The sequence below is a fragment of the Brassica rapa genome, chromosome A02, assembly GCF_000309985.2.
Source record: "Brassica rapa cultivar Chiifu-401-42 chromosome A02, CAAS_Brap_v3.01, whole genome shotgun sequence".
NCBI classification, from domain to species: domain Eukaryota; kingdom Viridiplantae; phylum Streptophyta; class Magnoliopsida; order Brassicales; family Brassicaceae; genus Brassica; species Brassica rapa.
Window position 1 is genome coordinate 20,432,920 of NC_024796.2, and position 12,770 is coordinate 20,445,689.

A 12,770-nucleotide genomic window follows, 5' to 3' on the forward strand; every position below is an offset into this window, starting at 1 on the left:
TCCTAGCTGCCATTGAACTCTTCCATAAATAAGAAGCACTCTCAGCTGCTGTGCACGCAAAGACGAGCATAATCGATGGTACCTTCCGCATATAACTATCGCGGGAAAAGAATCTAGAAATTGTATTAATCTCCATAGTTGTTTTGATAGTAATGCCAGATTGAATTCATGAATTAATCTGAAACTGACACTAGAAGAAAAAAAAAGCTTTTCTTAGCGGACGAAAAACGCTATCTATCGATACGATAGCGGTTTTTGAAATGATGTATCATCGTCCGTCATAGTAGGTCAAGCACTTTAAATAGCGTTTTTTGCACTATTATCTTATTGTTCTATACGATATCGCTTTTTGTATGCAATTAAATATTTTTTTAATAGCATTTATTTTTTGCTATTATTTATATTAAAATAATTTAATTTTAAAATAATTTAATTTTAAAATAATTTATTTAATTATTTAAAAATAAAAATATAAAGTAGAAATCAGTTTATAATTAAATCTGTTTGTATTTATAAAAATTAAAATTTGTTTTACATAGTTTACAATTGCAAATTACAATTATTAACTAGCCCTAGTTAAACCAATTTACTATAGCTAAACCTATCTAAACCTAACCAAGTTCTTCCTCAATCTTAGCTGCCACCGAAAGGGTAAGGACGATGGCGAGCTTGGAACCATACTTCTCCGACTCATCTTCTTCTTCGACATATTTCTTCTATCACTACTTAGCTTCAGATTCTCATCTTCTTCTTCTTCTTCTTATCTCACTTAGGCTCTTCAGTTTCCTCCATATCTTCTTTACCATCTTCGACGCCGTTGCAATGTTTTCTCTGACACCTCTTATCATGTATTCTCCACAACCTTGCTCTGATACTCCAAGCTTAGACTGTTTTCTCCAGCCTTTAGTTATCTGAAACCTTTGTACAAACCAAAACAATTTAATCAAAGAATCAACTATTAACGAACAAAATTATCAGAATTTACCTATCTTCATCGACTGATTGAGAAGTGGTGAGTTTGAGAGAGAAGAGAGGTGATATGCAGAGAGATTGAGATTAGGATCGAAATCAAAACAAAATCATAGAGAGATATAGGTATGGTATCAGACAACAATGGTGATGACGAGCGGTGGTGGTGGTGTCGGACGGCGATGGTGGTGACGAGCAGTGGTGGTGGTGGTGACAAGTGACGGTTTCAAAAGGAGAAGGTGACGAGCTTCACCAAAAAGAAGAAGATTGCAGAGGACCAGAGGTTATGAGAGATGAACAGATGAGATTGCAGAGGATTGTGAGAAGATTGATAATTTAGTTTGAGATCTATGAGAAAAATTGCAAAGATCGTGACTCGTGAGAAACAAAAAGAACAAAGAGATAATGAGAGAAAATAATAATAATATCCGTTAGATTGAGATCTATCAACGTTGGAGATTAGTAGTTTAGTTATCCTCACTATTCTGAATTGGATCTTCCTATTGGTCAACGTTTTTTCCTCTTTATTTTTGTTCTTTGTTGTACTCTGTTTTCTAAGATTTAATATATTTAATAGTTACTTTTATTTTGTGGTTAATAATTTAGTGAATGTTATAATAGTGGGTTTAAGATTTGTGCTTAAATTTAAAAAAATATAAATTTAAAATTCATATATAGAGTTTATAAAACTAATGATATGAGATTACAAATTGATTAGATTTCACTTTTAATAAGCAATTTAAGTCAAATAAAAATAAGATTAATAAACTCGACAAAAAACTATGATTAATAAAATGATTAGATTTCACTTTTATAAGCAATTTAAAATTTAAAGCTAAATAATAGAAAATATTAGAGTTTTAATATTTTAGTTAGAGTTTAGGGTATATGACTAGTTTGGAGTATGATATATATATATATAGGGTTTGAGGGTTAAAGGATTGCAGAATTGATTTAAGATTTTAAGTTAAAGTTTGAAAATAAATTTGAATTTGTTTTAAGAATTAGATTTAATTTTGAAAAGTTTTTATCTAGAGCTTAGTTTTAAGGTTATGAGTTTAGAATAGAGGTTGAGTATATGGTTAAAGGTTTAGGGTATTGAGATTTGCAATTAATGTTTTTAAAAGAAATAACTTTTGAGTTTATATCTAATATTTTAGGTTAAATTTAAGATTTGATGTTAGAATATTAGAGTTTGAAGTTTGTATTTAGAGTTTATGGTTTAAAAATTTGTTTAGGGTTTAGAGATTTAAAAAGGCAAATATAGCATTTTTAATTATGTACTATTAAAAATACGCTATCATAGCATTTTCAAATAGATCACTCTATCATAACATTTCTAAATATACAAACGCTATCTAAAGTTAAGAGATATGTCAACTATAGAAGAAAGGCAAAAAACACTATCTTCTACTGCTATCAAAACCTTTTTTTCTTGTAGTGTGATACCCCCTTCTTCTTTTGGACAGAACAATTTCTCCCACTATGTCCAGCGCATTTTTTGTTTGGATTGGTTCGAGCTCCAATAGAATGTTCAATGGCACTTGCTAATTTTTCTTAAGTTTCCAATGAGAAAAAAAAAGTAGAGAAGACATAAATTGGCAGAGCTAAAACTATAGCCTTTATAAGGTACAAAAAGTTTTAAGGATCCAAAATCAAAAATATGTTTCCTAACGATAAATCTAAACTCTAAATTAAAATGGAAAAAAATGTCCATTACTTTTAGGGGGTGTTATTCAATCACTGATTTCAAATCAGTTATTAATGTCTTATAATCTATCAAATTTTAAAGTTTTAAGTTGATAGATTCTAAAATCTCTGCAGTAGACCTCAGATTTTGAATTCATTCATTTATTCATAAGAATCCATAAGAGATGATTTGAAATCAATTTAAAATACAAAAAACACTAGATTTTAAAAGCTGAATTTAAATCATTCATTGAATAACACTAGATTTTAAAATAGAATTTAGAATCACCATTTGAATAACAGTGGATTGTGTTTAGATTTAAACTCTATTAAAATACATGATTGAATAACACCACCTTATATTATATAAATAGTATTCTCTTAAAAGATTAGGTAAAATTGTGCTATTAATTTTTTGTTAGCTTGGTCCCTTATACTTTTTTGGTTGTGATTATATTGATTCTATATATTATTTATTTTAGAATGATTTGATTGCGCACACAAGTGGAAAACACAAAAATAAAACACAAAAATAAAAACTGATTATCTTAGTAAGAAAAATAGTGGAGAAAAAGTTTGAAAAAGTATTTTTTTGAAAAATTAAATTATATTTTAATTTCTCTTAGATTTGTTTTTATTTTATTGTACTATATAAAAAATATGTAAATTAAAAAAAAAACCAGATTTTCCTTAGGTCTCTCTGAGCCTAAGCACCGCACTGCAAAAGTATTATAAATATTTTCAATGGTTAGTTTGTGTAATAACCAAATTTGGAGATAAAATTAAAAATAAAACATTGATTTTGACATAATTAGATCTCATAACATTTTTACCATTGTTTCCCGATTTTGTCCCTTTTTAAGCTGGTTCCTAGTTACACAAAAGAAAAAGAATCAATATAAAAATGTATGGTGATATTGATTACCACATCGACAACAAAAATGAATATGATATAACAAACTGAATGGTATAAAATAAACTAAACAAAATAGTATATATACTGAAATTATCAAATATCAGATTATATAGAAAAGTATAATGTGTATACATGCTCAACATCTACAACTATTTTTAATGTTCATATGTATCTTATAGATAGTAAACAACAATAAAATAAAACTATAAGCATGTAAACATAACTCTTTCATTATATAAGAACATTGAAAATAATAAGACTATATCCAAAACACTAATCACTAAACCCTAAAAGGAAATATAAACTCTAACCGAAATATCAAAATATGCACATAATACATAATATGAAGTATTATAAAATAGAATAGTAACAAACGAAATAACATAGTACATATTTTTCAAATGTTAAAATGTATATGATTGCATGGAATGAGGTAATGCTTACCCCAACGTCAACCCAAACCTTCTATAATCTAAACCCAAAATACTAATCACTAAACCCTAATCCAAATATCAAAATATGCACATAGTACATAATACGAAGCATTGTTAAAATGGAATAGTAACAAACGAAATAACATAGTATATATTGTTCAAATAGCATAATACATCCAGAAATTTACAGTACAAACGAGTGGTAGTTGTTACGGTGGAAGAGGTGGTGACTGATATCAAGGAGATAGATAGTGGTTGTTTTGAAAGATGTGATGGAAAAAATATGAAAGCAAAGATTACAGATTTGGTTAATAATTAAAAGAAATGATGACAATAGATACGGTGAGGCCCAAATGATTTTTTTTTTTTTTAACAAAAAGTGAAGGTGGATTGAAAGAAGTAGTGATGGTGGTAGGTAATCGAAGAAGAAGAAGTATATACAGTTTTTAACCGGTAAATAGGGATAGTATAGTATATATTGTAATAATAGTGGAGATTGTTTATTTTTTAGCTAGATACCTAATTATGATTTATTTTATTGTTACTTAGACCAATTTCCCTATTTTCAAATTGTCGTTAATTTATTATGACAAATGTGGTGTGTAGCTCAACTATTTATAATTCATGTTCTGAACATTAACATATTTCTAGTGGCTCTTAACACTCTTACAAACACAAAGTGTAGAAAAGGACGAGGAGAAAGACATACTAGGTAATGTAGAAATTATTATCTTAGAAATAAAAACCTTAAATGATGTTCGACCGCAAGAAGTTTTAAATTGAGCATTGAAGTATGTTCGAGTGCCCGAAATTTGAAATTGAGCATTGAATTATGCAATAACCGCTAAACTATGGTCTTTGATAATTGATTGATTACATGAAACATTCTCAAAATATTTACGTATATGATATATAAACTTGTGAAACCTCTTATTTGATCAGAGTTTATGCTTGTGCTTGAATCGGATAGGGTAGCCATGAATTTGTAGCATGTTTCAACTGAGTGTCTTGTATAACCACAATTCGCACAAATTGGCTTGTTCAACTGCTTATGAGCATAACTGAATTGCATTGATTTAGATTATAGAAGAGATGAGACATAAATTAAATGAAATTGCATTCTGAATATGATTAATATTTGTATGGCTACGGTTTTTTGATCAAGCAAGTTGTAAATCTCAAATAGTTCCGCTTCATGTTTGTTCATGATTATTGTGTTTCTAATGATTGCATAAAAATTGTTTAAGCTAACCAAGCACTCCTTGATTGAGCGACAAGATTTGTTGAGATAGTTGATATGTGAAATATGAAATTTGGACATCAAATCTTTCCATATTTTTTCATAGCATCATTAAATCGTAAAAGGATTTTGTATTTCTTCTAAGGAATATGATGAGTATCCAACATAAACATTAAATTGAATCTAAACCAGGTTCAAAAGTTAGGACGTGGCTGAGTTGGCCTAACTACAAAACCATCTATATATGTGATTGTATTTTTTTCTAAGACTACAGTCAACATAATACATCAGTTATCGCAATTTTTGCCGTCTAGTAACTCACAGATTATCACAAATCAAGGATTATCTCTATTTCTAATGAATAATGGAGAATTGGTGCTATCTGGAAAAATATGGGAATGTCATTAGAGGATCTTGTGAAGTTATTTTGGAGTAAAGGGGGTTCTTTAAAATGACATTGTTGCCATGGTTAACTGACGTGGAGACTTGGAGCGATCACCACTACTGATGATCCACGCTCTCAACAAGTTTTATTACTGATTCCTGGTGATTTGACCAAAAATCTATCACAAAGTTTGATAAAAATCGTTGAAAATTTTAGGTTCTTGAAAAGAAGAAAACAAAGAAAATAAAAATCAAATGAGGTACAAGATTTGTACGTCATCGCTCTAATATTATGCAAGAGAACGAGCTCGATCTCAACGAATCAACATTAATTTTTGTTTTTCATGATATTGAGAACACATACAGCTACTCTCATTATATAGAATGAAAGCGACTAACATTCAGTTTACATTTAATCTAGTATATGATTTAGTTACACTGATTATTAGGTTTCACACTCTCCCTCTACTTCAATCTGGTGGTTACTGTAGAACCTAAAATCTACACAAAGTATTTGATAGTGATTGGGGTTTGATCTAAATAAGACAAATGATGTAGGCAACAATATCTTTAGAACACAATGATGTTAAATAGTTTCCAATAGGTGAAAATGGACTTTATTGATGAATAAGATCAAATACAATGGATTGAACTAGATCGACTGATACAAACGAGATCGGTAAAGAAAGAATCTAAAAGTGGGAAGACAACAAGATCGGTGTAAGTGTATAGCTCTCTCTAGGGTTTTCAACATGTCCTCTTATGTTTCCATTACTCTTCCTTTATAGTAAGCTGACTTCGAGACCCCTGTGGTAGCTCCACGATCTCAGCTTCTTGTTGCACGATCTCCGCGACCTCGACGACTCCTTCTCGAGCTCGTATCCTTGCTACGGGCTACGGCCCTTTAAGGCCCATGCCTTTGATCGTGGTCCATTATGGTATTGGCCATAATTGGGTCCAACAGTTACCATGGATGCAAAAAGACCGCCGCCAATCCTTAAATATAGAAATAGAAGCAAAAGATTCTCATCAAGCTCACTACAAAACACACATGTTTATCCGTCCTCAAGCTCACTTATGTAGCATGTATTTTACCCACTTTTAGCCATGGTATATAAGTGTTTTTAAATACATTATAGTTTTTTGGAAAAAATTTAGTATGATTTCAGATTTTGGAATGCTTTAGAGGAAAATAATGATTTTGGTGCATTTTGGATATAAAGTAAAAAATACCCGTAACTGACCATTGAACAGTCCGGTGGTCGATGATTGAAGATTATACTCGATTGACACACTTTGTGTTTTTGATCGACGGCGAAGCGCACAAAGATTAGACTTGCTTCCAGTTAACTTTTAAGCCCAAGTCCCACAAGAATTACCAAATTGTCCCTGACGAATTTTAACTTAATATTTATGTGCTCTACCATTGTTCTAGGCAACACACGCTTTCAAACTTTCTTACACAGCAAAATACTTAGAGTTTTAGGTTTGGAGAGAAGATCCAAAACTCCTTCAGAGATTTGTGATTGAAACTCCAAGTTTTTTTTTCTACTTTATATATTCTATGCAGTTTTACTATTGTCTTGTTATTAATTGCTTAGCTATGTCTCAGTAGTTCTCTTTGTTAGATTTAGGGTTCAGATATTCATGAGCGATTAGCCAAAAATATAGAATTCCTAAGTGTTGGGATATCAATCAATTGAACTGTTCTTTAATGCATGTGTTCTAGAGTAGCTTAATCCTTGTCTATAGATATTAGGGCGCAAGCGGAAGAATGGTCTTTTGTCTGATCTGGTTTACACTGTGCTAGGATTGCTAGAAACAAGCGACAACTGATTTAGTTAACCTAGTGAACAAGTCAAACCCATGCGGTAATGCTTTCCGTAAGGAACATCGATCGACAACTCAGTAGTTGCATCGATCGACGGGCTGAAAAGTGTATCGATCGACATTTTCTCAAGACCAACAAGCGACATCTGAGGTCTTAGATCTGGCAATAGATATTCTAAAAATACGGAAGTTGATTGACTATTCTTTAAGTTTAAGTTCTAGAATATCCATTGGATATTCTAGATCGCAAACTTCGGTTTAGACTAAGTGTATGTTGGATATTATCCAACATACACTTAGTCTCTATATATCTATAATCTCGCTTGTCTGAATAAAACCCTAAGTCTAACGCCTTTCATATCTATTTCAAAACCCCAATCAATTAACCGAGTAATTACTTTTTTTCACACCACTGCTATTTACATTTAAACATGTTTGCCTAGCTTAACCACATAACTACTAGATCTTTTTGTGTGTCTTAGCTCCATGTTAATTTGATCCTTAAGTGCTACAACTTGACCTCCTATTTGAGAGAGTACAAATCACTCCTTAGGGTAATTTGAGTGATATCAAATTTGGCGTCGTTGCCAGGGAGCTTCGATCGCCATTAGATCTTATTTTGTTAGGTTTAGTCTAGGTTTTTTGTTACATGCAAAAAAAAAATTTCTTGTCTTTCAGGTGCATGCCTTGCAGTACCAGAAGCAACAAGGAACAAACATTGCTCTTTTCAGATCCTGCACCATGGATTGCTATATTCACACATGAGCCTACAGAGTCATTCAGAAGCTCCTGGATCAGATTCAAGTTATATCAGAGAGACTGTCCACACCATGGATTCAATAAAGTTCAGCTGCTCAGCACTTTCTTCAGAGGCATCGAGCTGTCATATCAGATGGCTCTAGACTCAGCTAGTGATGGAAACTTCAACACTAGGAATCCAAAAGAGGATCTGAGACTTATTGAGAACTTGGCATCCAGCAATAGCACCAAGAACAATGATTTTGAGAGGAGAAAATCGGCCACTACCCTAGGGAAGGAGCAGATGGACGATGTTAAGGCTAAGCTGGATAGTGTTCCCAAGCTTCTCAAGAAGCCGGTCAGCTTTGCAGAGGATGTAGAAGCTATAGATGTCGACATTGACAAAGATGAAGAGGAGGATGTGAACTTTGTTAGTGGTACATGCTTTCAGAATCTGAGGTATGAAAATCAGAGTGGATACATAAACTCTTATGGCAATGGACAGAAGAGTGGATACAACCAGAGCCTGCAGTACCAGAAACCCTTCAGTAACAACTACAACATCAGCAACAACTACAACATCAGCAACATCAGCAACAGAGTTTATGGGAATTCTTTCTACCAGAATCCGCCACCACAGACTCGGGAGAGCAAGATAGAGTCCTTGCTTGATCAAGTTCTTGAGGGTCAGCAGAAGTTGATGATTATTTCAATGGAAAGATAGATGATGTCTACACAGAGCTCAACTCAAAGTTTGAGTCTTTGAACACAGATGTGAGGAAGTTGGAGACACAAGTGGTTCAGACAGGAGAAACTGTTAAGAGGCAGGAGGCCTTCATCAAGGGTAAAGGAGAGGAATCACTGAAGCACAACGTGATGCCATCATAGATGATGATTTCTGGCAAGTCGTAAAAGATGAGAAGCTTCAGGAAGGGGACTTTAGAGTCGAGAGCTCCATTAGTTTTGGTAGTTGATCCTGGTGTGGACCGACACCAAGAAATGAACATCGACCGATGGAGACAGACGAATATCGATCGACATCAGCTACTCAGCATCGATCGACAGAGGAATTTGCGTCATGCGCAGCAGTAAGGATCCTAACTCACGAAGAGTTTGCAGCTAAACACCCTCATCCACCCAAACCCTTACGCATTAAGAAGTTGGATATCGATTGGGGCCATGAACCATCTACCGATCGACAAAAAGACTCAACCGACAATCGGAGGGCTTACTCCAGCGTCGATCGACAACCACCTCTCACGTACCGAGTGCATCTACTAAAGATAGATGTATCATGTTTGAATGCACTCAGGAATCCATCTCAACCTTCATAAACTATTGTAGACAACTTCAGTCAACAATCTGATGATGCACCAGAGTCAATGCAAGTTGATCAGACTTCTGAGAAGAGAACCTTGAGGAGAAAGAAGGAAAAAGGTTCATAAGCATCTTAAGAGAGGAGTTAATGAGAAGGAGATGGATAGCTTCACTAAAAGAGTTCTTAGGATACCCTTGGACTAGGGATGTTAAAATGAGTAATTACCCATGGGTGTACGGTGTACCCAAACCCACAAGTATTGGGTTGTGTTTTTGCCTTTCAATAAATAAATGGGTTCACAATGGGCTTTTACCCTTAAATAAATAAATGAATTTACACTATATGGGTAAACCCAATAGAGTGAATGGGTACCCACAAATCTAAAAAATACTAAATGACGACGTTAAAACTTCTCCTCCTTCTCTGAGACTCCGACTTCGAAACCTCCATCGTCTTCTCTGAGACTCCGACTCTCCCTCTAATCTAAAGTCTGAAACTCTGAATCGTCGAGTTTCACCGTCTCTCTCAGGTTCTCCCTCCCCCTCTCTCTCTCTCTCTCTCTCTCTCTCTCTCTCTCTCTCTCTCTCGATCTCTCTATCTCTCTTGTTTTGATTTTGATTGTTTTCTTGTCTCAGGGAAGAAACTTCATCAGGTTTTGATTCTGATTGTTCGCTTGTCTCTGCAGCAAACCCATTATCAGGTTTCCTCTCCAACTCTCTTCTCTAGCTTCTTTTGATAGTGAAAGAAAATTAGTGTTGTTGATGAAAAATTTGGGTATTATTGAATGTGTTCGTCGAAATGTCCCAAAGAGAATCTCTCTTGTTTTATATAAAACTATTTTGCCCAATTCTCTTGTGATATGTTACTCTTCCGTGTCTTTGCGTTTAATCATATATGTAGATTGTGGAAAATTTACATTTTTTAAGAGTTGAAAGAAGACCCTTTTAGTGTAGAAGTTAAAGTATATGTAGAATGTTATGGTATGTTACTGTGTTTGCTTGATCTCTTTGCATCAACTTCTCTTTGTATATGTAGATGGATTCCCAGTCAGTGAGAGTACTTGCAGGACTTGAAGAGCAACTAGATATGGACAGAGAGGAGAATGAAGCTGAACTTCAAGGAGCCCACAGTGAAACTCAAGTGACTCAACCAACAAAAACGGTATTTCAGTCTAACAAACGCTTAAAGGCTGATGTTTGGAAGGAATACATACCGGTAGGTGTAGGGATAGATGGAAAAAAACAGAGGGCGTTGCATTTATTGTTGTAAGGAGTTAGTAATAGAAGTTAAGAATGGAACATCATCTTTGAAACGGCATTTAGAAATCTGTCCAGTGAAGCCTCAAAGTGATGGCAATGCTGAAAGGAAGTATGATCACAATGTAAATCGCGAAATGACTAGTGAGCTTATTATCTATCATGATTTGCCTTTTCGGTATGTGAAGTACGAGAAGGTTAGGGCAAGAGATAAATATCTAAACCCAAAGTGTGTGCCTATATGCCGACAAACCGCTGCTGCTGATGTCTTCAGGAAATATGAGATGGAGAAAGCAAAGCTCAAAAGACTTTTTGCAAATCTCAAAAGCCGAGTGTGTTTTACGACAGATCTTTGGTCAGCTCGCACGGTGATGGGGTACATTTGTTTGACTGCCAACTATATTGACAATGGTTGGACCATAAACAACAAGATCTTGGCGTTTTGTGAAATCAAGCCTCCTCACACGGGTGATGAAATAGCTAAAAAGGTGTTGGGTTGCTTGAAGGAGTGGGGCTTGGAAAATAAGGTATTCTCCTTCACCTTAGATAACGCTACTAGTAACACTAGTATGCAAAAGATTCTTACACATCGTCTTCAGATGGTTGCTGGAAATAGATTGCCATGTAATGGAAAGTTCTTACACGTGAGGTGTTGTGCCCATATCCTAAATCTTATAGTGAAGGAAGGAATAGAATTAGCTAATAGTCTGTTGGAGAATATCCGCGAGAGCGTGAGGTTTGTGAAAGCCTCTCAATCAAGGAAAGATGCTTTTGCTGCTTGTGTTGAAAGTTCAGGGACTACGGGTAGCTTAGGATTGTCTTTAGATTTATCTACTCGCTGGAATTCAACCTATGATATGCTCGCAAGGGCTCTTAAGTTCCGTATGGCGTTTGCTAGTTACAAAGTTTGTGATAGGAGCTATAACACGCTGCCTTCAGAGGAAGAATGGGAACGTGGGCAGAAAATTTGTGACTTCCTGAAGCCTTTCAGTACCATCACAACATACTTCTCAGGTGTGAAATATCCAACTGCGAATATATACTTCATTCAAGTTTGGAATATCGAATTGCTATTAAGGAAATATGCAGATTGTGATGATGAGGATTTGAGGTTAATGGCTAGGAGGATGCAAATCGAATTTACAAAGTACTGGGATGATTATAGCATAGTTTTAGCGATGGGAGCTATGTTGGATCCAAGGTTCAAGACTCAGATACTCAAAAAAGCTTTTGATAGGTTAGATCCAACTACTTCCGAGAAAAAAGTTAAAGTTATAGTGCAGAATCTGAAGGATCTGTACGAAGAGTATACGAGCAAGCTTGTGACGGGTTCATCTTCTAGTTCTAACTATTCATCAACACCAGATGACCTTCTTAATGAATCACCCCTTGATGATGATTTGAACGCTGTAAGATTACTTAATTTACTTATTTTCTTGTCTTGATGAGTATAGTTGAAATTGTCTGATTATATTGATGTTCTTGTCTGATTACAATATAGGATCTTTTTGAACTTGAAAGGAGTATTCACCATGGTTCAGATAACACAAAGACGAGTTTGGAATTGTATTTGGAAGCCGAGGCTTGAGTTAAAAGCTTTTGCAGATATAGAAGTTTTGAGCTATTGGAAAGAAAATGGGCATCACCATGGTGACTTAGCTGTGCTAGCAATGGATCTTCTCAGTATCCCAATAACTACAGTTGCATCAGAGTCCGCTTTCAGTATCGGTGGTCGTGTATTGACCCCATACAGAAACCGCCTTTTTCCAGACAATGTGCAAGCATTGCTTTGCACTCGTAACTGGTTGCGTGGTTATCCAGAACTTGAAGGTAACTTTACAGTGTGTGCATCCATGTGTGTGCTTCATGCATTCATTGTTCGTTGTCTTTGATGCCTTGACTTAGATATTAGCTACAGCGATTAAATATTCCTCTCTGTCTCGTCATTGGCTGTAAACGTAGACAGCAGTAATAAGATTATGTCTTTCTTATGGCT

The 12,770-nt window shown here is 34.5% G+C and overlaps 3 protein-coding genes across 3 annotated transcripts in view; 1 reads left to right on the forward strand and 2 right to left on the reverse strand.

The window, feature by feature from the left end:
- The window catches only part of LOC103848572 (COP9 signalosome complex subunit 4), a 15,791-nt gene extending 14,573 nt beyond the window's left edge, over positions 1-1,218 (reverse strand). Inside the window, exon 1 of the mRNA XM_009125456.3 lies at positions 986-1,218. Coding sequence (XP_009123704.1) covers positions 986-995 — 10 coding nt within the window. The 5' untranslated portion in view covers positions 996-1,218. The remainder of the gene's footprint in view (positions 1-985) is intronic.
- Positions 1-12,770, reverse strand: part of LOC103848602 — a 37,649-nt gene that overhangs the window by 7,905 nt on the left and 16,974 nt on the right. The window contains exon 2 of the mRNA XM_033284735.1: positions 986-9,711. The gene's annotated coding sequence lies outside the window, so the exon portion shown is untranslated. The remainder of the gene's footprint in view (positions 1-985; positions 9,712-12,770) is intronic.
- The window catches only part of LOC103848601 (zinc finger BED domain-containing protein RICESLEEPER 2-like), a 10,641-nt gene continuing 7,580 nt past the window's right edge, over positions 9,710-12,770 (forward strand). Inside the window, exons 1-2 of the mRNA XM_009125477.3 lie at positions 9,710-12,183; positions 12,276-12,604. Coding sequence (XP_009123725.2) covers positions 10,750-12,183; positions 12,276-12,362 — 1,521 coding nt within the window. The 5' untranslated portion in view covers positions 9,710-10,749 and the 3' untranslated portion in view covers positions 12,363-12,604. The remainder of the gene's footprint in view (positions 12,184-12,275; positions 12,605-12,770) is intronic.